The 26,168-nt window shown below is 40.3% G+C and overlaps 1 protein-coding gene across 11 annotated transcripts in view; it reads right to left on the bottom strand.

The window, feature by feature from the left end:
* Positions 1–26,168, bottom strand: part of AFDN (afadin, adherens junction formation factor) — a 134,158-nt gene that overhangs the window by 87,648 nt on the left and 20,342 nt on the right. For 6 of the 11 annotated variants that reach the window (XM_073894232.1, XM_073894228.1, XM_073894229.1 and 3 more), the window contains exons 2-6: positions 20,619–20,814; positions 17,300–17,415; positions 15,203–15,366; positions 12,329–12,489; positions 5,918–6,075 (exon numbers count right to left, since the gene is read on the bottom strand). In XM_073894232.1, the coding sequence (XP_073750333.1) occupies positions 5,918–6,075; positions 12,329–12,489; positions 15,203–15,366; positions 17,300–17,415; positions 20,619–20,814 (795 nt within the window). The remainder of the gene's footprint in view (positions 1–5,917; positions 6,076–12,328; positions 12,490–15,202; positions 15,367–17,299; positions 17,416–20,618; positions 20,815–26,168) is intronic. The other 5 variants (XM_073894233.1, XM_073894234.1, XM_073894235.1 and 2 more) reach the window with 2 other exon arrangements.

Here is a 26,168-nt window from a genome sequence, read left to right as displayed (position 1 = left end):
TTTTATTTTTCATTTTTAGAATCATATTCCATCCCTTCATAGTAGTTACCTTTATTTTTGGCATATATATATATATGTATACACATATATATATGTATATAAATTGTTATCTCTTTAAAACTTTGAGATAAACTTTCTTCTAAGAGATCAAAATATACCCTAAGTCTCTAGTGTATGGCTTTGTTCTAGTCTCCTGCCTGATCACATTTCTCTCCCCCCCCTTTTATTTCTTTCTTTCTTTTTTTAAATCCTCTTTTTTCAAACTTCTTATCGTATCAATTCCTTTTATAAAATTTTTTATAATTTTCATCTTTACAGTCATATTTCATCCTTTCATCATATCAACCCTTATTTTGTATATATGTCTTTCTTTAAAATTTCAGGAAGCACTTTCTTCTAACAAACCGAAATACACCCAAATCTAGTGTGTAGCAAGAATCTATGCACTAGCCTGATCATATGTGATCATATTTGGTTTTTGTTTGTTTTTATCTTTTTATTTTTTTTCCTCTTTCTTTTTTCTTTCTTTCCCTTTCTTTTCCCCTGGTTTCAGGTCTTTTCTGATTTGTATACAGTATATTTGCTGGGGACGTTGTAAACCTGTTAGCATTTTGTTCTCTCATTTATCTGTTCTCCTCTGGACAAAATGACAAGACGAAAAAAATCACCTCAGCAAAAAGAACAAGAGGTAGTACCGTCGGCCAGGGACCTACTCAATACGGACATTAGTACGATGTCGGACTTAGAGTTCAGAATCATGACTTTAAAGATACTAGCTGGGCTTGAAAAAAGCGTGGAAGTTATTAGAGAAACCCTTTCTGGAGAAATAAAAGAAATAAATCTAACCAAATCGAAATCAAAAAGGCTATTAATGAGGTGAAATAAAAAATGGGGGCACTAACTGCTCGGATAAATGAGGCAGAAGAGAGAATCAGGGATATAGAAGACCACATGATGGAAAATAAAGAAGCCGAGAAAAAGAGAAACAACTACAGGATCACAAGGGCAGAAATCGAGAGATAAACGATACTATGAGATGAAACAACATCAGAATAATTGGGATCCCAGAAGAAGAAAGAGAGAGGGCAGAAGGTATATTGGAGCAAATGATAGCACAGAACTTCCTTAATGTGAGGAAGGAAACAGGCATCAAAATCCAGGAGGCACAGAGAACCCCTCTCAAAATCAATAAAAATAGGTCAACACCCGGACATCTAATAGTAAAACTTACGAGTCTCAGAGACAGAGAGAAAATCCTAAAAGCAGCTCGGGAGAAGAGATATGTAACCTACAATGGTAGAAACATTAGATTGGCAACAGACCTATCCACAGAGACCTGGCAGGCCAGAAAGGACTGGCATGATATCTTCAGAGCACTAAACGAGAAAAATATGCAGCCAAGAATACTATATCCAGCTAGGCTCTCATTGAAAATAGAAGGGGAGATAAAAAGCTTCCAGAACAAACAAAAACTAAAGGAATTTGCAAACACGAAACCAGCCCAACAAGAAATATTGAAAGGGGTCCTCTAAGCAAAGAGCCTAAAAGCAACATTGACCAGAAAGGAACACAAACAATATACAGTAACAGTCACCTTATAGGCAATACAATGGCACTAAATTCATATCTTTCAAGAGTTACCCTGATTGTAAATGGGCTAAATGTCCCAATCAAAAGACACAGGCTATCAGATTGGATTAAAAAACAAGACCCATCGATATGCTGGCTGCAAGAGACTGATTTTAGACACAAAGACACCCCCAGATTGAAAGTGAGGGGGTGGAAAACCATCTACCGTGCTAATGGACACCAAAAGAAAGCCAGGGTGGCAATCCTTATATCAGACAAATTAGATTTTAAACCAAAGACTGTAATAAGAGATGAGGAAGGACACTATATCCTACTTAAAGGGTCTATCCAACAAGAAGATCTAACAATTGTAAATATCTATGCCCCTAACATGGGAGCAGCCACTTATATAAGGCAATTAATAACAAAAGCAAAGAAACACATTGACAACAATACAATAAAGGTGGGGGACTTTAACACCCTCCTGACTGAAATGGACAGATCATCTAAGCAAAAGATCAGCAAGGAAATAAAGACTTTAAATGACACACAGGACCAAATGGACTTCACAGACATATTCAGAACATTCCATCCCAAAGCAACGGAATACACATTCTTCTCTAGTGCCCATGGAACATTCTCCAGAATTGATCACATCCTAGGTCACAAATCAGGTCTCAACCGGTACCAAAAGATTGGGATTATTCCCTGCATATTTTCAGACCACAATGCTTTGAACCTAGAACTCAATCACAAGAGGAAAGTCGGAAAGAACTCAAATACATGGAGGCTAAAGAGCATCCTACTAAAGAATGAATGGGTCAACCAGGAAATTAAAGAAGAATTTAAAAAATTCATGGAAACCAATGAAAATGAAAACACAACTGTTCAAAATCTTTGGGATACAGCAAAGGCAGTCCTGAGAGGAAAGTATATAGCAATACAAGCCTTTCTCAAGAAATAAGAAAGGTCTCAAATACACAACCTAAACCCTACACCTAAAGGAGCTAGAGAAAAAACAGCAAATAAAGCCTAAACCCAGCAGGAGAAGAGAAATAATATGGATCAGATGAGAAATCAATGAACTAGAAACCAAAAGAACAGTAGAACAGACCAATGAAACTAGGAGCTGGTTCTTTGAAAGAATTAACAAGATTGATAAACCCCTGGCCAGACTTATCAAAAAGAAAAGAGAAATGACCCAAATCAACAAAATCATGAATGAAAGAGGAGAGATCACAACCAACACCAAAGAAATACAAACAATTATAAGAACATATTATGAGCAACTATATGCCAGCAAATTAGATAACCTGGAAGAAATGGATGAATTCCTAGAGATGTAGCAACTACCAAAATTGAACCAGCAAGAAATAGAAAACCTGAACAGACCTATAACCACTAAGGAAATTGAAGCAGTCATCAAAAATCTCCCAACAAACAAAAGCCCGGGGCCAGATGGCTTCTCAGGGGAATTCTACCAAACATTTAAGGAAGAATTAATACCTACTCTCCTGAAACTGTTCCAAAAAATAGAAATGGACGGGAAACTTCCAAACTCATTTTATGAGGCCACCATTACCTTGATCCCCAAACCAGACAAAGACCCCATCCAAAAGGAGAACTACAGACCAATATCCTTGGTGAACATGGATGCAAAAATTCTCACCAAAATACTAGCTAATAGGATCCAACAGTACATTAAAAGGATTATTCACCTCGACCAAGTGGGATTTATCCCTGGGCTGCAAGGTTGGTTCAACATCTGCAAATCAATCAACGTGATACAGTACATTAACAAAGAAAGAACAAGAATCATATGATCCTCTCAATAGATGCAGAAAAAGCATTAGACAAAGTACAGCAGCCTTTCTTGATCAAAACTCTTCAGAGTATAGGGATAGAGGGTACATATCTCAATATCATAAAAGCCATCTATAAAAAACCCACAGCGAATATCAGACTCAATGGGGAAAAACTGATAGCTTTCCCCCTAAGGTCAGGAATGCGGCAGGGATGTCCACTATCACCACTGCTATTCAACATAGTATTAGAAGTCCCAGCCACAGCAATCAGACAACAAAAAGAAATCATCGGCATCCAAATCGGCAAAGAGGAAGTCAAACTCTCACTCTTTGCAGATGATATGATACTTTATGTGGAAAACCGAAAAGACTCCACCCCAAAACTGCTAGAACTCATGCAGGAATTCAGTAAAGTGGCAGGATATAAAATCAATGCACAGAAATCTGGCATTCCTATACACCAACAACAAGACAAAAGAGAGAGAAATTAAGGAGTCGATCCCATTTACAATTGCACCCAAAACCATAAGATACCTAGGAATAAATGTAACCAAAGAGGCAAAGGATCTGTACTCAGAAAACTATAAAATACTCATGAAAGAAATTGAAGAAGACACAAAGAAATGGAAAAACGTTCCCTGCTCATGGATTGGAAGATCAAACATTGTGAAGATGTCTATGCTACCTAGAGCAATCTACACATTCAATGCAATCCCCATCAAAATACCATCCACCTTTTTCAAAGAAATGGAACAAATCATCCTAAAATTTGTATGGAACCAGAAAAGACCCCGAATAGCCAGAGGAATGTTGAAAAAGCAAAGCAAAGCTGGCGGCATCACAATTCCGGACTTCCAGCTCTATTACAAAGCTGTCATCATCAAGACAGTATGGTACTGGCACAAAAACAGACATATCGATCAATGGAACAGAATAGAGAGCCCAGAAATGTACCCTCAACTCTATGGTCAACTAATCTTCGACAAAGCAGGAAAGAATGTCCAATGGAAAAAAGACAAGTCTCTTCAACAAATGGTGTTGGGAAAATTGGCAACCACATGCAGAAGAATGAAACTGGACGATTTCCTTACACCACACACAAAAATAGACTCCAAATCGTTGAAAGACCTAAATGTGAGACAGGAGTCCATCAAAATCCTAAAGGAGAATACAGGAAGCAACGTCTTCGACCTCAGCCGCAGCAACTTCTTCCTAGAAACATCGCCAAAGGCAAGGGAAGCCAGGGCAAAAATGAACTATTGATACTTCAAATTAAAAGCTTTTGCACAGCAAAGGAAACAGTCAACAAAACCAAAAAACAACCGACAGAATGGGAGAAGATATTTGCAAATGACCTATGAGATAAAGGGCTCATATCCAAAATCTATAAAGAACTTATCAAACTCAACACCCAAAGAACAAATGATCCAATCAAGAAATGGGCAGAAGACATGAACAGACATTGTCCCAAAGAAGACATCCAAATGGCCAACAGACACATGAAAAAGTGCTCAACATCGCTCGGCTTCAAGGAAATCCAAGTCAAAACCTCAATGAGATACCACCTCACGCCAGTCAGAATGGCTAAAATTAACAAGTCAGGAAATGACAGATGTTGGCGGGGATGTGGAGAAGGGGAACCCTCCCACACTGTTGGTGGGAATGCAAGCTGGTGCAACCACTCTGGAAAACAGTGTGGAGGTTCCTCAAACAGTTGAAAATAGAGCTACCATACGATCCAACAATTGCACTACTGGGTATTTACCCCAAAGACACAAACGTAGGGACCCGAAGGGGTACATGCACCCCAATGTTTATAGCAGCAATGTCCACAATAGCCAAACTGGGGAGAGAGCCAAGGTGTCTATCGACAGATGAATGGATAAAGAAGAGGTGGTATATGTATATACAATGGAATATTATGCAGCCATCAAAAGGAATGAGATCTTGCCATGTGCAATGACATGGATAGAACTGGAGGGTGTTATGCTGAGTGAAATAAGTCAATCAGAGAAAAACATGTATCATATGACCTCAGTGATATGGGGAATTCTTAATCTCACGAAACAAACTGAGGGTTGCTGGAGTGGTTGGGGGTGGGAGGGATGGGGTGGCTGGGTGATAGACATTGGGGAGGGTATGTGCCATGGTGAGCACTGTGAATTGTGCAAGACTGTTGAATCACAGATCTGTACCTCTGAAACAAATAATGCAATATACGTTAAGAAAAAAAAAAAGAAGATAGCAGGAGGGGAAGAACGAAGGGGAGTAAATTGGAGAGGGAGACGAATCATGAGAGACGATGGATTGTGAAAAACAAACTGAGGTTTCTAGAGGGGAGGTGGTGGGGGGATGGGTTAGCCTGGTGATGGGTATTAAAGAGGGCATGTTCTACATGGAGCACAAACAATGGCTAATGACGTGATGTATGGTGATTAACATAATAAAAAAATAAAAAAATAAAAATAAAGAATATCTTTCCACTTAAATGTGAAGTTGTAGCATGTGTAATACTGGTAAGTTCTGATTTGATAGTTACTTACCCGGGCAATGCAGTAATCCTTAGGATTTTCTTTTTCCAGACCGTATTTCTCTAAAGCTTCAGCCACAGCAAAGTCTGCAGGATCTGTGGTAGACAGCAGGATTGTCTTGTAGGGAATATTTGGTTTTAAACTATCTGCATAAATTCTCAATGTTCCACCTGAAAAAAAACATTTTGACATCTTTGAGCACTACTTTATTTTATTCCAGTAACAAAGATAGCTAACAATTATGATCACTTTAAAAAAGGGCACCTAAGTTCCAGTTGCAAGGAGTACAAAGACGGAATCTGTGTAATACTTCTATATTCATGTCCTGTTAAACAGACATTTACAGTCACTTGTTGATCTATCAACACTTTGCTATAGTGAATAATCCTGCATGACAAAGACACTTTCTGTCCTCTCTTCAAGCCCAAGTAATTTTTATAATGATGAACCGATTTTCACTATGGGTAAAGGATGAGAAAAGGAAGCAACTCCACAGTGTTTTGATAGCGCTGCCTGTCAAAGCATTTAACCACATACAAACTTACGCAGACTGGGGGCCCCCATGTTCCAATGCCGAGGACACAGCGATGAACAGGTCAGACAGTGGTACATGTTGTGGAAAACATAAGCAGGGTTGTAAGAAAGAAAATGACCAGGAGCTTCCTAAGCTCCTGGGACTGTAAAGCCTTCTATGAAGATGAACACCTGCCACGAGCCCTGAGGGACATGCAGCAGCCTCATGGCCACCTCAAGAGCTTCCTGGGCAGAGCGACAAGCAGGTGCCAAGGCCTACAGCTAGCGTGGGTCTGGCTGGGCTCACCGGCCAGAGATGAACCCCAGGTGAAAAGAGGGAAATGCAGTGAGACTGGCCGAGGCCAGACCACAATCGAGAGAGTCTGGATTTGACTCTAGGTGAAGCGGGAGCCACTGGGAGGCTTGGGCTCTGTGCGTGCGCAGAGGCAAGAAAGAGCGAACCCATGCCTATGTGTGTAGGGAGTGCGCACAACCCCCCTCGTGCTCTCGAAGAGGCCCCGGCTTCTAGGCAAAGGACAGCTGCAGTGGGGATGACAGCCCCAGCAGGGAGGCAGGTTTTGAAGCACGTATCCTATTCTACCAAACGCATTCCCTTCTGATTTAATTACACTCTACACTTCCAGATGCATATTTGAATTAATTTATAAGAAAAACACGTATAAGAGAAAGAGCAGAAAACAATTTTGTAGACTGAGGTAACATCTCTGTGTGCTTTAGACAACCAAAGAGCAAACCAGACCACCTGTTTTGAAAGCTGACGAGATGGCTACAAAAAAATGCAAATGGTCAGAAATTTAATTTTTCTAAAAAACTTTGCATCTGCTAAAAGCCAAGTACTTTACAATCCCAAAGTTACAGACCTTAGAGGATGAAAGACTATTTGGTCTGAAAAAATTTAAGGACAGGTTTTACCAGAAAATCATTTAAAAAGTCAGTATGGTTCCTACAGATAACATAATTTTATTTTATTTATTTATTTTTTTGATAACATGATTTTAAGTAGCACTTCTAAAGGACACATCATGATAAGGTAGCTGTAAAATTCATATTCACTGGCCAAATGAACTTAGTTACTGGATGGAATGACTTTTAGCATCCATCTGAATGTTTCAGAATATCTAAAACTTTACTTGGTTTTAGTATAATGAGTGTGGAGTCCAATTCAAAAGGTTTTCAGTTGATGAGCCTAACACCACAGTGTCCCCCTCGTAGAGATACATACCACCCAATTTGCTAAGGAAGAAGAGAGGAGCAGCTAACAATTTAAAATCCCTACAATGGACTGAAATCGATCTGTATAAATCTATGTTTCAGCTCTGAGACTAAGCAGGACTGCTACCCTGCTCTGAAAAGGGGCACACCGAGGCCTACAGCTCTCGAGGACCCCAACTACGGGATCCCTGTCACTGTGCCCTGCAGCTCCCAAAGCGGCTCCTAGAAAAGCCTCACGCTGCTGCCAACGATGTCTCAGTAAGAAATCCACGGCCTTAGCTGATAGCAAGACAGTGCCACAAACCAATTAACTGACATATACAGGGCATTTCGGGGCCAACTGCACTTTGAGGATCACAAAGTGTATAGACCCGAGTGTTAAAAAGGCTTTATAACGTCCAGGGTCCAAGCTTCTTACAAGCTAGGAGTCTGATCAGCTGTGTAGTGAGTCAAGTCATGAGAATTCAGGGAGCCAATCCTCAGGCTAACCAGACAGGAAAATAATAGACTGAGCTGTCAGTCTCAGAAACCCTACCCACATTGACCACGTCCCCCATATTTTCTACCAATGAAACAGCCAAGCTAGTAACTATAACAGATTATGAAAATATATTTTCTAAGTCATTTATTAAAGACAAACAAAATACCTGAACTTAATATATCTGATGTCCTTAACATTAGCCATAAACAGCTATTTTGCTAATAATATTTAGTTTTTTAGGGTTTCCTGGGAGCCTATATAGAAAAAGGTTCCTTCTGCTCCCAACTATCTCTTTAACCTCTACTTCTTGGATGTTCTGCTAGTTTTCCTCCTAATTCTTTGGAGGTTTTTTTTTTTTCCCCCTTGTCCTTGCCTACTCCTCTTAACAGTGGCCTTCCCTTAAATTCTTCTATATTACCTGTATACTGTCTACCAAAAAGAATCTCACCCATGCCCAGTGTTGCTGTCTGGCAACCACAGATTACTCCCAAATCTCTCTCTCCATCTGACACTGCTGGGCAGAACCTGGTCTCGTGCCACTCAACTACCAGCTCAGAACACCCCCCAGATCACACCAGCAGCTCCACGAAACCTGTCTTCCGCTCCCAAATATTCTCTCATTGCAGTCCGTCAACATGCATCTGGCTGGAAACGGGTGTTACAGTCTGCACCAGGCTTTGGTACATGACTTCTGTCTGACCAGCCGCTCCCAGCAGCTGTGCTCAGAAACCCATCCCTCACGTGGGCAGCACGCACTCATTTCCAACCGCAGTTCCCTCAGATCCATCCTCTATTCTGCTCCCACAGTAACCACTCCGGACCTGAAGCTTAGGCTAAATTAAAACCCTTCTGAATCCCCACCTTAAAACTCTTCAGCAGCTCATTAACAGATCATATCCAATTTTTCCATCCAATTTTCCCAAATTTTCCCAATAAATATGGGTCTCTGTGGGCACAGCCTGACGTGACATGCAGTTTCCTGTAACAATACATATAAATGTTACATCCTAATCCACATTAAAAGCGTATTTCCTCTAAAAATATTTTATTAAGTTACTTACAAAAATGGATCCTCTCAGCTAGCTATGTTTATCACGACTTACACGTCCCTGAGCATACTTGAATATTCCTCAAGGAATCAGAGGAAATGATCATTTTGATCATGTCAAACTCCTTCCTATGAGAATCCCTCCAGGTCTGTCAAGCAATGGGTCAGCATTATGTTAGGCATCTCTGAGCATTCCTCTTGTTCTTTCAAAGATTTTATTACCTTTCTTCATCTTTGTATTTTCTTTCCCTCCTCTTCATTTTATTTTCCTTAGTGCATGTATTTCTAAGTTATTTCGAATCTTTCATCAAACAAGATAGGATATATAGAAACAGATCATCATCTGGATCTCAGAGGTAATCTGTTACATTATTTATGGAACTAATAAGTAGCCCACTCTCCTAGCTGTTTTGAATCACTGACACTACAGCTCCCACGAAACATATAACTAAGACTCAGAAGGGCGCTGAGGATCAAAGTAATCACGTGATGGAGCCAGCTTCCAATCAGGGCTAGCGGCCGTGGGTAACACTACACGGAGGGAGTGCCCTATCTGTAAGTTCCGAAGACATGGAATCACTGGCAGTTTCTGTCAAGTGAGCCTATCATATCAGAACCATGGTCCACAGACAACTTCATGAATGGAGATGAGAGAGACTTACTAAGGAGAGAGAAGAACGCTGTTCGCATGAACGTAATACGAGTGTCAACATAGCCCCCCTTGCCGGATCTGACCTGCTGCCACATAGGTATATTGGATTATAGTTACAAACGTGATCTGGGTAGGGGTTAAAACTCTTTGACTCAGGCTTGGACTCAAGAGAAGGAGTCCACAGTTAGAGAAACGCTGGCAGTGGGTGCCTGGGTGGCTCCGTTGGTTAAGCGACTGCCTTCGGCTCAGGTCATGATCCTGGAGTCCCGGGATCGAGTCCCACATCGGGCTCCCTGCTCAGCGAGGAACCTGCTTCTCCCTCTGGCCCTCCCCCCTCTCATGTGCTCTCTCTCTCTCTCTCTCTCTTTCTCACTCTCTCAAAATAAATAAATCTTTAAAAAAAAAAAAAAGAGAGAAACCCTGGCAGTCCCAACATTCAAAACCCTAAACCGAGTAAGTGAGCTAACAGGTGTAGAGGATGCAACACGACACAAGCCGTTCTCAGGTCCACGAGCATAAGGTTAGGAAGGACTGCAGAGCGGGTGGGTCCTGTGAGCTCAGACATTCGTAGAAAAGGCTGGATCAGTGATATAGTCCTCTCGTACAAGGCTTCTTTTTAAAACTCAAAATGATTTATGCTATCATTTTTTAACAAGCAAAACTTAGTTTCTAACAAATATTTTCTTTGCTGAATACAATTATAGGTTAATTACAAATAAAAGTTTTATGTCAAACAGCTAAATAGCTAAAAGTACATGAGTTCAATTTATAGCTAAAACAGTAAAGTCGTTTGTTTTAACTCTCTTTATACTCTGTATTTCCCTCAGAAACAGAGTAATCTCTAGTGTATGCCGGTAAATGGAAAAGACAAGGTGGGAGAAGAGTGTACATAGCACGCTGCCATGTAATTAAAGGGGCTGACGGGGGCAAAAGCTGAACTTCTCTACATATACCTTGTTTAGTAGATTTGACTTGGGAACTATTACAGTACATTAAATTTTTAAGAAGCAAACCTCTAAAATCAAAAGCAAAATAAAACAAACCTAAGTATAAATGAATATGAGCTTATAACTACATAGACAGGAATCAATTCTGTGATTTCAAAAACACAGTAATTTGACAGTACATCCTTATATATACTCACAGACAAGTCTCCCAAAAAGCTTAAAATTTTTTAGTATCATATTGTTAATAACAGTATTATTTTTATTTTCATATTACTATTTATCATAGGGAAAAGCAAATAATTGTTATTGGTGTTAGGTGGGAAGAATTTTTATAAGAGAAAAGATACTCAGATTTTCTGAAATCAAAGTAGTGGGAAAAAAAAGGTATTAAAAGTATTTCCAGCTCTGTCCACTAAATAAGATTAAAAGCAAACACGAGCCAGTAAGGAGGAGCACTCTTAGCAATCCAATACTGATCCCACTGAAAAGAACAAGGACTCCTTGGAGAAACAGCAGCTTCCTAGCCTGAGGCAAGAAATGCACTAGGTGAGCCTAGATGTCCTGTCACACAGGAAGATGCTCCAAGACCACTGGGGCCATCCGAAAGCCCGAGGCACCAGGTGGAAGAGATCCTCGCTGTCTCAAAGACAGTTCAAGAATCCGAAGGACAGTAACTGCAACAGATGGAAAAATACTGAGAAGCTTTAACTCCATCAGATCATGAAAACATTTCACAAACACTGCTCACCTGTGGATGCTAATAAGGTAAGTATTTCTGCCACACTCCCTCTCCCCCAAAAACCTAAACCTGCCTCTTCTCCTAATTGAGGAAACAGAGAAAGGAGGAAAAAATGGTAAACTACCGGATGCTGTCAGCAAAATCTACAAGACAAACAACCTACTCGGTTTTCCAAATGCCCAGTGAAGCACACTGGAGGTGAGCTAAGAGACAGGATCAGGACCTGGAATGACAGACACGCCAAGCAGGTGCCGCGTGCAGGTTCTACCCGGCCCTCGACACGACTGGACAATTATCTGCAGCCGTCAGGAACATGTGAACAGTGACAGGACAGCTGATGGTATTAGGGAATTGGCTTCAATTCTTTTGTACGTGACAATGCGACTGTGGTTTCTTCTATTTTTATTTTTTAAGAATCCTTACCTCTAGGAAAATATATTGAAATATAAGATGAAATACTGAGAAATTTGGGATTTGCTTCAAAATAGTCCAGGTTTGGGAAGAGGAGCAATCCATGCAGGAGCAGAGATGAGACACGAGTTATTAACTATGGAAGCTGGGCAATAAGTACACAGGAAATTGTTATCTTTCTGTCTTCTTTCATATATATTTTCCAGAATTCAGAAATAAAAACAAAAAAAGGAAGAGCCACACTGGGGAAAAGTATGTAACTAAACATATCTCTAAGTGACCGGAACTCCTGTGCCTGAGGCAAAGCTGGTCCTGGAGCAGACCCACAGGGCACACGGTGCCTTTACTGCCGCAAGGCCCAGGTCTGTGTCAGCAGCAGGGGACGCCTGCCGCGGGTACCTGAGTCAGGCCGCCCGTCAGAGCTCCGGAACTCCTGCATCCTCCTCTCTAGTTTCTGCTGCCGGCGACGCTTCATGACCACCTCTGGATTCGAAATCGTTCGGGTAAAGCTGGTTTCAGGCATGTCTTTGTAAACCTCAGCAGCCAGTCGGGAATTCTCACTGTAAGAAAAGAAAGGCACCGACAGTATTTTCTAGGAAGAACTGCACTGTAATCAGACACACATCCCCGTGGCGGATGTCCCTGGGCTTGCTCTGTCCCGTGCACAGTTGTGCCGGGGACAAGTGACCACGTGCTGATGAGTGCCGCGGATACAAAACGAAGTTCCTCTCAATACAAGCAACACACTAAAGGGAAATTTATCATTAAAATCTCATGGTGAGTTTATGTGACTTAATTATTGTGGGTTCACTAATCAGGCTAAAAGAAAAATGTATAAATTATACATGTAAGGAATTTCCACCAGTGTTTTCCTAAAATAGACCAAATGAGTGAGAAAACATTCCGACCATAAGAAATAAAGGATCAAATACAGTCTTATTTAGTAAAAATCTCTCTTACAATTATAGTAAATCTTGAGCTTAAATAGCATGATTTTTTAACAACTAAATGATTTACCAACATTCACTTTCTTGAAGCTAAACTTTCAAAAGGAAATGCTCCAGCAGTTCTTCTGACAAGGAGTTGACTATAGAGAATGAGGAGCTGAAGCCTGCATATTAAAGAAAGACTGATGACTAAATTCTGAAAAATACACTTTAAAGATGTCATTTTTAATCATAAAAATAATTTAATTAAAAACCAATCAAGCATTGGGGCCCCTGGGTGGTTCAGTGGGTTGAGCGTCCGACTCTTGGTTTCGACTCAGGTCATGATCTCAGGGTCTGAGATTGAGCCCCACGTGGGGCTCAGCACTCAGCAGGGAGTCTGTCTCTCTGCCCCTCCCTGCCACCTGCTCCTTCTTTCTAACAACATAAAACCAAGCTTTGAATCAACCAATTTGAACAACTTAATTCATTTTAACTAATTTTCTAAACACAGACAATATATCACCTCATAAACTAAACTGATAATTAGGACAAACCATAGCCTAAGTTTCAAACGCTCCTTTTCTTTGATATTTTTCATGTATAAGCAATATATTTACACAAGTTCCATTTATGCTAAAGAGAGGCTTACTATGTAATACTTTACTCAAGAGTTTACACTCACTACATAGACATCAGTGCCTGACAGATTAATACCTAAACCCACTTTGATGCAATCCAAAATGGGCTGGATTCCACTGTAAAGTAAACCATCATTAACTAAGGAATGGTTAACTGTCCTCAATAGATACAGAACACTGGATCAAATAACAAAGAAAGACTTGAGGAAGTCACTACAACAGAATATAAATGGTTAGTGAATGTGTAAAAAGACATCCACCTTGCGAATGATAAAATAAACTCGAGTTACTGGAGGTATTATACACTGTGGAGAAGGGAGTGTATGACCGTTCTCACGGCGGGAGGACGGCAGCAGGCTCGTGGGCTCCGGAAGACACTTCCAGGGGCAGCCTGGGGATGCATGCGGCCTCAGGCTGCCCCTGAGCAGTCTTCTAGAGCACTCCCAGAGTTGGAGAGCGAGGACGGTCACAGAAGTATTACTTATAAGACCAAAGAACCTGTGAACTACCTATAAGTACACAAAAAGGGGCCAGTGAGATAGAATTTGAAAAAACTATATGAGAGATTACTACATAATCGTTTAAATGACTTCATACTTTTGTGAAAATATATACTTGTGAATATATATATGCATTTATGGAATACATTCTAGTGGAAAAATATCATGTGGAAAGCTCTAGTTTTAAAAGCCTATGATTGTATTTGTTTAAAAACTCTACATAAACGTATGAAGTATATGTTTTTCATATTTGCGTATTTGTGTATCAAAAACAAACTATAGGGGGCGCCTGGCTGGCTCAGGCTGTTAAGCATCTGCCTTCAGCTCAAGTCATGCTCCCAGGGTCCTGGGAATGAACCCCATGTCAGGCTCCCTGCTCAGCAAGGAGCCTGCTTCTCCCTCTCCCTCTGCCTGCTGCTCCCCCCGCTTGTGCTCTGTCTCTGACCAATAAATAAATAAAATCTTAAAAAAACAGTAACAAAAACCCTACAGCTCTCTTTGGGCTCCTGCGATGACAGGTTAGGCTCTCCTTCTGACCAATCCGTATGCTCTGGCGTCCTAACACGCACGCCCGCTACTTCAGCACTGGAAGGACAGTGCGGACGCTCTGCTGCCGTCCCCAGCCAGGAGAGGAGGTGCCTAGGAGGAAGTGCACAACGCGCGCTGGCCTAACGAACGGCCTGACTCGGTCAGAAGTTCAAATGCCTTCCGAGAGCTAAGTACAACTAAGATGGGGCTGGTGTGACAAAGTAAGGAATGGGAGCCGGTGGGGCTGGAGTCAACTAGATGGTGCATCTGAACCTTAGCTGCCCCTCTCGCTGTTCTTGCCCACCTGTGATGAGTGTTCAGCATAGTTAGGGTCTGCAGGAAGGCACTGCCGCCTTAAGGACCAAAAAAGCCAGAAACAAAGGCCAGAGATGAAGAGAATACGGACATCAATGGTCTACTCAGAAAAAAACAATACTGTTCACCAGGTTGCTTCTTTCGGATTACCAAACCCACGAGACAGGTACGGTGGGCTGTAAACCTTGCTCAGGTGAGACCCTCCACCTTCCCCACACACAAGAGCCAGAGGGTACCGAAATTAACTTCGTAACGGATGTTCATTCTCTTCACAGTTTATCTGGTAATTTGATGAGGTCTGCTACATTAAAAACATTCAGCTTATTAGAGCAAAAGGAAATAGGTATTTCCAGAATTACTTACATGTCATCCCCTTGGAAAGGCCTATCGTCCTTATCAGACGCCTGCCTCACTGCCTCTTTTTCTCTCTTCTTTTTCTCCTTCTTTTCTTTTTTTGAGAGAGTTCTCTTGAAGTTCTGGATAACACCTTCTTTCTCCTGCTTTTCAGGTCCATTGCTTTGAGCCTTCTGATAAAAGTAGCATCATCACTAAGGCGGCTGTTACACAGAATCACAGAAAGTTCTCTATGGCTAGCTAACTTCATTTCACATGTTAACGCCAAACCCAGCTGCATCCGGGGCATGGAAATGTCCTTTACCTTGACTGGGCTAATGGTTACAGGCATGTATTTAGTAAAACTTAATGAATTATACATCCAAGATCTGTGCCTTTCACCATGTGTATATTTTACTGCAATTCAAAACTAATATGCAAGCAAGCAAACAAACAGAAAACCAAACCCACCAAGAAAACTAGGGTAGGAATCATGAAATCTGATTTTCAATAAATAAAAATCCAAGTAGTTTACATAGCTACTCTTAAAAAAGCCGCCTAATCAAAATATGGAAATAACTGGGGTGCCTGGGTGGCTTAGTCGGCTGAGCGTGGGACTCCGGATTTCAGCTCAGGTCATCCTCTTGGGGCTGTGGGACTGAGCCCCGCACTGGGCTCTGCACTTGGTACAGAGTCTGTTCGTCCTTCTCCGTCTCCCTTCGCCCCTCCCCCTGCTCTCTCGCTAAGAAATAAAATCTTAAAAAAAGGAAATAACTGTTTAAATCTTCATCTACTTTATACATGTTTTCTCTAACTTCAAAAGAAATGTTAAGCATACTGTAAGAAACTGGCTTTTTCATTTCAAGCAAATTATAAGTACTATTTGTGCAAAAACTTCTAATTTCTTCTCCAGATCTTGTTTATCTGCTTGTTTATTCTTAATTTACAACATGGCCTGCTAGCAGATGACATAGACATTAATTTTTTGGTATAATTAATAGGCTGACTGGTAAAGAATTAAGAAAAAACACGAAAGAATGGTTACTGTATTGGGAAATAAACTACCTTCTGTTTTATCTAAGTTAGCATTTCCATTTTCACTGCTAGCCACGTCAGCACTGTCCTAACCCTAATAAGACCTCTGATCCACATGAATGAGGATCTCTGGCCCACAGCTGAAATCATGGTGCAGAAATGAACTAACACATGGACCAAAAAAAAAGAGAGATGTTCATTATTACTTTATATGTATTTGTATTTGCTACAAATACCAAGCCACTAAAGCACAGGCCAAGGCCAAGAACACATTTTGTGTATCTAAAACTCTTCAACATTGAACACTAACATCACACAAATAAAGTGAAAATTTTCTGTTTCCAGAAGTGAACAATGGCACTCTTTTCCCAATCTGTTGAGGAAAATAAATAGAAGATTTTTCTCAAAATATTCTTGACCTCTGCATTTGCTATCACTTGTCAATAATGAATTCTAGTGTAAGATGCCACTTGATTTAGCACAGAAATCATCGTTAGTTTCAAATCTTATCTGTATTTCACAGTGTTCCACATGAGCACAGCGGCATAGGAATTCCAGACACCCCACTACCGAAGAAAGTTTGGTATCACTGCACTGCATTACATCAGCCCAGACAGTTGGCTAACGTCTAATCTTACACAGAGTACAGAAAAGGTTTTAAATGTGCCTTATTAAGTTGTATCTGAAAAGTCACACAAAATAGGTTGTGATTCTTCTTAAAACATATTTTGAATTTCTAATTTGGTAAAAAACCTGGAGCTGATTACTTGATCATTAAATCTTCTAATAACAAAAGCTTCCATAATGCTTCTTTGCAAAAGTAAAGAGCAACATCAGGGAGTAGTTAGTGAAACAGAGGATGAAACAAGGATAAGTAGAACTCCTTTCAATTTTTTTCTGGGAGGTGGGTAAAAAAGTCACTTAGGAAAAGCGGCCAACAGGAAAGTTCCGTGGAGTTCTATGACACTAATTAACATGCCAGTCTCGTGCTCGTCTTGGTCAGACCTGGGCCCGGGACACCGTCAGCACGAGAGGCTGAGGGATCCTACCTTAGGGGGGACACCGTCAGCACGAGAGGCTGAGGGATCCTACCTTAGGGGGGACGGCATCGTTCTCATTCTTGAGAACAAATCTGCCCTCCCGGTCATCTTTGTTCCAATTCAACTGAACGACCAGGGGCTTCTCATCTATAGCCAATCTTCTTTCTTCTTCAAATCATGAAATGAAAAAAAGTTAAGTCATGGTTATTTAATGGCACCAGCTAATACAACATTCTCAAACACGTTTAATTTTGTAGACATAAATACCTTATCACCACAAGTATTTACTAACAGGCCGAAATGTAATTCAAAATGTTACGTTAGTTTTAATTATTTACTATTTTGTTGCCACTATAATATACACTACCATGTACCCAGTGCCAAACACCGACCAGGGATAATGCCTTACAACATTTAGAATCCAACTGGGAAAATAAGAGAAATACACACAAACTGGAAAAAAAAATATATAGGGCTTTGCTATCAGGCTAATTCTGTAAATCAAATTACCTCATATATGCAACTGGAAAATAAGGGAACATTAACGTAACACAGGAGTTCGGCTGACGTGTGAGATTTCCTTCTCGCACGACAACAGCTGTGCTCCTCTTGCTACCTCTCCTCTCCCAAACTCACCAGGTCCAGCCCTCACAGCACGTCCCACCATGAAACCACCATCCCATCTCTTCGTTAGGACAGCCTTAGGTTTAAGAGTATTCCTTCCTTGCTTGCTACATACACATCTAACATGCCTCAGGGCCTACTGGTCAGGAATGGGATGGAACGGGCTCCCTGAGGGCCTGGCACACCTCGGCCACCTATCAGAAGCCTACAGTGGGCCAAGATCATCCGTGTAACTGTTGACAGGATGTCTACAATGAGCAGAGCAAGCACAGGAGGTGGAGGCCAGCTGGAGAACTACTGTGGTAAAGGAAGCAGGAATTAACGGGGCAAAATTTAAAGGATAAATAGACTTAAGACAGGCTTTTAGTAAATACTGTATATAAACAGCAATGTTAATTATAACACAGTAATAACAAATTCAAATATCTTATTTTATGAACCGAAAATACGAGAAATGAAAATGAGAACAATAAATTAGGAAGTGGATGAAGTTTGAAATTCCTGCTACAAACCACAATTACCAAGTTCTTCTTACTGCAAAGTTTGTATTAGATCAAAATCCTTCATAGTATATTTTTAGAGAACTAATTTTAAGAACTAAGTCGAAATTGTAAAAGTCAAATAAGAACAGGGGTGGGGTATTCTAAAGCCTGTGAGCCTAACTATTAAATGTAAATACAGTCAGGATCCTACCACAACTTTATAACTTTAAGATATCTTTCTGCCTTAGAGGTTCTCATATTGTTTTTTAACAGCGGAATCCTTTCTGTTTTCCCAGCTGATTTCACATAAGGAATCCTAAAACACAGGAAGGATGAGAGTGGAGTCTCCCTGGTGGTGGAGTGCGGGTTGGGGCCTGGGATTCAGCACACTGGACCTACAGTTCACAAGCATGAGGTGAGGTGCCCTGAACACTCGCTGAGGAGGAGTATTTTAAATCTTCAGGGAAACAAGTTGCATCAGGCAGATGCTGCATGAACTGCTAGCTGCAGGCAGCCCCTAGCCCACACCGGACTTCATCGTCCCTTCTGCTAGCATCAACGTCAATATCAAGGTGGGATTTCCGTGGTGCTGGACAAAACCAGCAGCACTGCCCAAACCAACCAGGATGGGAAATGAGGGCACATAATCCCCATCAGGGATGAAAATTTTAGTTTTCATTTTATGTGCACGATTTTTTCAAACATCTACCAAGTTGTTAGAGCATAAATACTTATTAACTTGTCTGAATCAAACTACTGAATAAAATGAAATGTTAGGTATTCCCTTTCGCCCAGAGGTGCCACTGAAAAATCACTGACACCCTAAGGGCTCCATGACCTGAAAACTGAGATCGTGCAGACAAGGGCTCTCCCCCTATACCTGAGGCCCAGGTGCGACCCACTGTGGTGAGCATGGACGTGTGAGGGACAGAGCCAGATGTCCTGGCCACTCTCCTCAGGGTGTGGGCAAGACTTTCCCCTTCTTCTCCACCCATCTTTATTTGTTCTCACCCCCTTACAGATAAGAGAGTTTACTTTTTAATTAAAGGAAATGTAAAAGAAAAAGTTTCTTTTAAAAAAATCAAATCATTCCATTTTTAGATCTCAAATTCCAATCTTACATATTATTCCAAAGACTTCACTTGGTGGTTTTCAAATGACCAAAAAGTAAAAACACAAAAAGGTCTGAAAGTGAGAGTATTTTCTTCTCGATAACCTGGTTATAATGATTCTGAGTAAAGGAAAAAGTCAACCTCAGAAAAACCATCCAAAGTGAAGTATCCTCTGTTGTCAAATCCAGTTTGGGTATCGTCTGTGTAGTGGGATACCCTCATAACGTTAACAGAGTAATAAATGAATATGACCTATCTGATACTCTACTGGGGAAAAAGTGTGTGGCCATACCCAAATTCCACACAATACAAAACTTTTCCCCCAATTTCAAATATACACACACAGCTGTCATTCTGAAGTTAAGACAGATCACTTATGTTCAAGAGGACTTGGGGATGGAATTTAACAGGTATTAAATTTTGGTTTGGGCTGTATGTAATCTTTTATTTGCTGCATTAATTGAGATTTGTATTTTTTATAGGTAACTCAATACTTCCAAAGCACTCATAAAAAATTTTTAGAAATTTCTACATTTCTAATCAGTCCAACTTAAAATTGCTACTGGATATAGATACAGAGGATATTTTAAGAAATTTTAAACATTAAAAACAAGGAGAAATCACTAACTACACATAAGACAATTTCCTCAAGATGCCCTAATTATTCCCAAATAATAATGAAAATATACTATCTCACATTACAAAATACTCATTTTTGTAAGACTGATAACTCATATAATATTTAACTGGGTTAAAATTAATTGTAATATTATAATCTACACATAAGAGTTACATGAACTATTGCTCCAAAAGCAAGTAGCATATTGCATCATCAGTGTGTGTATGACACCTGGAACTGCTGGCTAATTTTAATGAGGTAATGTCATGCTACTTATCTCTGAAGAAATAAGCATGTATTAAATTAACACATTCACTCTAACTTCCCACAGATGTATGTGCCAAGATCTCATAAGAACATTTCGCAGACACGCAAACATTTTGCCCGCCTGTCAAATGCTCCCCAGCCCCTCCAGAAAGAGAAGGACCTGCAGGAAAGCAGGGCTGTAACTGAGCTGCCCTGGGGACCAACAAGTGTTTTGGTCTATCCAAGAGAGGGACACCCCGCCAGTGCCCCGTGTGTGCACGCACGGACCTCCGCTGACGTGCACTTCATAGAGGGAGTACTTGGGGGACGACAGCATCCGCATGTCAGGCCGGAATTTCTCCGCCAGTGTCTCGATCACATCTTGAGTGGTGGCAGTACTAGAGACCCGAATGCATTTTGTTGCAAAATTCCCAGCAGCTTTATCTTGAAAATAAAATCTCATCACTCCATGAAACTCCAAATCCTAAAAGAAAACAAAAAGATACATTTTTGGAAAAATAACATTCTAAAGATTCACTTTTTATAACAATAATAAATGAAAAAGGCTATTCATCACTTTTTAAAAATGTTTCATTACCATGAACATCTGAGACAGAAACTGAGAGACAAGGCATTTTAGTCCTCAAATTTAATTATGTGACTCGGGATAAGTTATTTACAACTTCTGCTTACTCGTCTCACATCTAAGACAACAGTGTAGAGGCAGCTGTTAGTAACAGCTAATATTAATGAGTCTTCAACAAGTACCAGGCACACCTTGACATGTAGTATTTTACTATGTCTTTATAATGGCCCAGTTAAGTAGATTTATTATTAAACTCTATTTTCAAGATTTGGTCCTTAAAACAAAGTTTAAATTGCTTGTTCAAGTAGTTATATGGCAAATCCAGAGTTAAAATCCAGATCCACGGGTCCCCAAAGTCCACGCTTATCAGTCCCTTAGGTCCTGCCCAACCTGGGGAATATAAAGCCTCAATGAAGAAAGAGACCATTTCCACAGGGGAAATGTTAGCCCCAATTCTACCATGAATGTGAATAAATGGAAACTCTTTAACTTTTGCAGAATATAACTGTAACTAATTTTAATATGAACTACTTGGCCAAAATCAATGAACACAATTTAGATTTTTCTCAAAACCTTACTTCTAGAAAAAAATACAATGGTCTTACAAGTGAAGGAATACTACTCTAAGACTGTAGCCCATGCAACTATGCGATGTTCTTTCCTGTTACTTCCTTGTTTCCCTTTTTAATTAAAATGCAAGTCAGTCAGGTGAAACTTACGTGGGCTTCCAGGCCTTTTGCTACAACCATAAGACTCAGTGGTTCATATCCCACAGCTGAACCACTGTATCAGAGAGAATCTGGTTCTTGTTTGGTGGGTTACACTTTCCCTGGGGAGATGGGAGGGGGGAAGGGGAGCGGAAGGGTAAGGTCCAGAGCTCCTGTGTTCCCCATTATTTGCCTGAACACGAAAAAAGCATAGGGAGTGTTTCTAACTCCTTGGCTACCCTCACTGCCCCCAGCACCACCAAAGGTCCATGGCTCATCAGTTGTCCCCACTTCTCGCCCTCCACGCTAGCACGTCAAGTCATTCCACCTTCAGTAGACACCTAGAATCCATCCAAAGTTTTGTTAAAAGTAAGTCAGATGATGTCACTCCTTAGCTTTACTCCTGGCAATGGCCTTTCTAGGGGCTCAAAGCCCATCACAAGTAAGCTTTCTCTACTTCCTCCTAATCTATTTGCTTATTCTTCACTAATAATTATGCCTTAATAATTGTTATGGTTGTGGGATATTAGAATGTGGCTAACTGTATAAACTATATGAAAATTAAAACAGAAAATGAGACATTAAGACATATTTCTAGCCCCAAAGCTTTACTGTGCTTGCTCAGATCCTGTCCGACCACTAGGCAGTCAGTCCATCCTACCCATTTCCCACTGCCCCAGGGAAAACAGAGAGTAAGCGAGCCTGTGTGTAAATAAATAAATAAATACCATTGAACCACAGATCTTGGATTGAAGTAGGGCCATTGATTATGGGCATGAGACTGAAAAACGCTTTATGAGTTAGCAAAATGGGAACTATATTAATAGCCCTGCCCCAGGCTCTCAAAATCATATAAACTGCCTCTCTGTTAGCCTAGGTCAAGCAGCAAAGAAAAGTTAAACATCCTTTTTGAAGGTTTATCTTTTAGTCTGGCAACCCCGAAACCTCCAGATGTGAAAGATGCCCCTAAACTGTAAATGTGTATGTCAGTACAGTATAGTACTATTATTACTACTACTTTAAGTACAGTATTACTGGTATTACAAATAGCTCCTGGGCACCAAGTACTTCCTGGGTGCCAGGAGCTGTCTGAACACCTCCCCCTGCAGGGCTTCCTTCCCCAGCTCCCCTTTGCTCACAGGTCCCCTCCCTGCACCCCTCCCTTTCATCATTCAAATGCTTCTCTACTCTCCCTATCCACCACCCTCCTCAGGCTATCCTAAGACAACACAGTAGGAAACAAGAATTATTCTACACATTTAGTTGCATAAATGTGTTTATTATGGGAGTCCTACTTTTATCCTAGGATTCTGATACTATCATCACCACTACCACTCTGAAATCACCTGTATATCACACCTAACGGTCTCAAATATTAATTGGCCCTGGCTCCTCCAAGGGCTCATGCTTTATAGATGAAGTTAAACCAACCAAAAAGGCAAAGTAACCTCCCACTTGATCATTTTGTTAACAGAGTAATTTTACATCATTTGTGACAAGAATAAGACAGGTGTACCTGTGGATCCCAAAGACAAGAAAGCACCACTGTCCCTGGTAACTGTCCACAAAAAACTCGAAAATACCAGACATCAAAGATCTGGGAGGGAATGCCCAACTTGGCCAAGAACACAAAGGAAATGATCAAGAATGAATCTGGTAAGGCAAGCATAGAAAGGAGGAGATCCCTCAATCATCCTCGTGAAAATCCCTTATGTATAGATTACTACCGTTTTTAAGAGGAAACTAAAAATACAAAATCTCCATTATTAATGTGATTCTGGTACTGATCTCACATAAAATGTTGAGATAAAAGGAAAAAAAGGAGTAAACCCAAGGGTAGAGATCCAGCAAGCAATAGTACCCATGTCTACAGAGAAATAATATTTCTGTTGATGTTTTTAAAGAAACAAATCTCCAGGTTCTACACCTAGCCTATATAAAGCAGCCTATTAAAACTACCTTTGATTTCATTTGCACTAGATAAATGTTAATAAATATTAACTTAGTTTGCCTGGTTACCTCAATATCACACAATACCTGAGTGTAGCTGTTATTAGAATAACACCTTAAATAAATTAATACATTAGCATTGTGTTTAATTATTCAACCAAATACAAGTTTGGCCTGTTTTGACTAAGTCCACAGAATTTTATCAGACCTGAAAAGATTGGTAAAATCAAGTTCTTGAACCTTAAAGTTTGGTGTGTAATGACCAAACAAAAAATAATAACTAACATATATTAAGGGCTACTATGTGCCAGATACTAGGAGTTCAGCATTTAATTCCTCAAACATGAACTAGGTACTGTTATCATCTTGACTTTACAGGGGGGTACAAAAGGCCCATAGAGGTTTTAAGTATGTTTTAACTATGATCAGACAGCTTGCCAAGGAGCACGGCTGAGATGCAGCCAGGATTAGCTGTCCATGAAACCTCAACTTTTACACCACTATGCTCTGCAGCCCCTTCAAGTCACTTCATCATCTAGAGGAAGACTGGTATGAATTTCTTCCTTTTCTTTACAACAGGTACAAGAGGAGTTCCAGAAAAATAGTGAAGAGAAAGAATTCTGACACTCAGAGGGGTCAATGACTTGCCAGAATCACCATTCAGACAGATCTTAAGTATCTTAACGCTCACTTTGGGATGGGAGGCCAGGCTCACCGCACTCAGTGCCTCATTAATTCCTCCATTAGCCTACGAGCCTGGCCACACTGCATGGTGCAAGGGACACCTGGGAGTTTGCAGCAGGGAAGAAATAAGTTGGTATTTCAACTTAATAGCTGTATCTTTGAATGAGCTCTCTGATATGCATGTGAGCTCCAATTTCATTAATTATAAAATGAAAATAAGCTTGTTTTGAGGAGTAAACTATATAAAGAACTAGCAATCAACGCTCCCACTATAGGGTAGCTTTCCTGAGGGAGTCTCTGATTCACTGTTCTAGGCCCTCCCTCAGTCTCTAATACATTGCTTCGCACATAAAAATAACAAATTTGAGTCAAAACTTCCAATAACAACGTCTGATTCTTCCATCTGTGGTTTGTCTGCTCTGAACTGATAAGGACTCTGGAACAAAACTTTAAATCTGTAATAAGCAGCCCTGAAGTTTCAACAACAGGGCTAATATTCTGATAATGCCGCAGCCAATACAGTTATAATTTAACAAAGACAAATGTTTCCTTAACAAAGTCCTTACACAAATACCCAAGAGACAACAATATTTAAAATTTAAAAACACCGTTGTAGATCCTCCAATACCTAAATGAAGTGCCTACTTGTTGGCAGCGTATTTTCAGGAAGAAACTTGTGTTTGGAGCACGTAGGCCAGTAACTGGGGTAAACTGGGGTAAGTACTATAACCAGCACAGTCCGCTACCATATGCCAACAGCAATAATCTAAATGAGAGGCAGAAGACACAATGTATCACCTGTTTTCCCTTCCTTAAGGGTAATTTTTCCTGAAAGGAAAACAAGTTTCTTTCTTTCCTAAAGGTGTATATTTACCTTTGTATAAACTTCTCCCTGAGAAATATTATCACAAGGATTATTACAATAGAAATGAACACTACTTGGGGTGGATTTAATGATAACTCGGAAACAAAATTATTTTAGTATTTATCAGAAAGAACAGACCAAAAACAACAACAACAAAAACCCCAAACCACAGAAGGCTATTTTATAAATTACTAGAGAGCCAATGCAAACAACAAAGGGTTAAAGGTAGAGATTAGCTTTGAAATATTTTATCAATCTTATTAATTAATGAAACTGATAATCAACTGGCCCTCTCCAAACCAGTAAAAACTCACCAGGGCAATCCCAAATCTTCTTCTGCTCAAACTACTAAGAACCATTTGTTCTAAAGCTACATGGGTCGACCGTGCTGATCCACCTTTCTTCTCATTGTGTCCAGCATTTATGTGAAGCCATTTCCTAGCCTGCAGCAAAGCACTGCTAACTGAAACAGGGAATCATCCAACTCCCCATGGAGGAAAGGGCAGTGGACAGAACACACCACTCTATTACATACACATAATTCATTTCTAATGCTGGTGCCTCCAAAAATAGGTGCAAAATGTTAAGAAAAAATATGGCTGTGCCTCAAAACACACATACACACACACACACACATTATTAGTACGTAAATCAATCAACTGGACAACAGCCATTTGAGTGTTAATAATTTAGATAGAAGATGGAAGAAATACTTGAATATGGGTTTTTGGAATCTTACTTGTATAAACACTGTTTATTAAACTAAAATTATATGCATTTCAGGAAAGCCTAAAATAAGTAACAACTGTCAAATGTCCTCACCAGGCTCATTCATTCCCAATTGAATTTGCCATTTGTCTACTCTTCCCACCTACTCTCCATTCCTATGGGTGGGGAGCTACTGAGAAACCCTATGTTTTCTTTTTAAAGAATTATGTGTTTAGTATCAGGTGTAATTAACATACAGTGCTGTATCAGTTTCAGGTGTACAATGTAACAACTGTGTAGCTCTCAGGCACCCCCCAAGTGTCCTCTTAATCCCCTTT

The sequence above is a fragment of the Callorhinus ursinus genome, unplaced genomic scaffold (assembly GCF_003265705.2).
Source record: "Callorhinus ursinus isolate GAN/ISIS: 27379988/994484 unplaced genomic scaffold, GSC_fseal_2.0 scaffold6, whole genome shotgun sequence".
NCBI classification, from domain to species: domain Eukaryota; kingdom Metazoa; phylum Chordata; class Mammalia; order Carnivora; family Otariidae; genus Callorhinus; species Callorhinus ursinus.
This window is presented reverse-complemented; position numbering and strand designations above follow the sequence as displayed.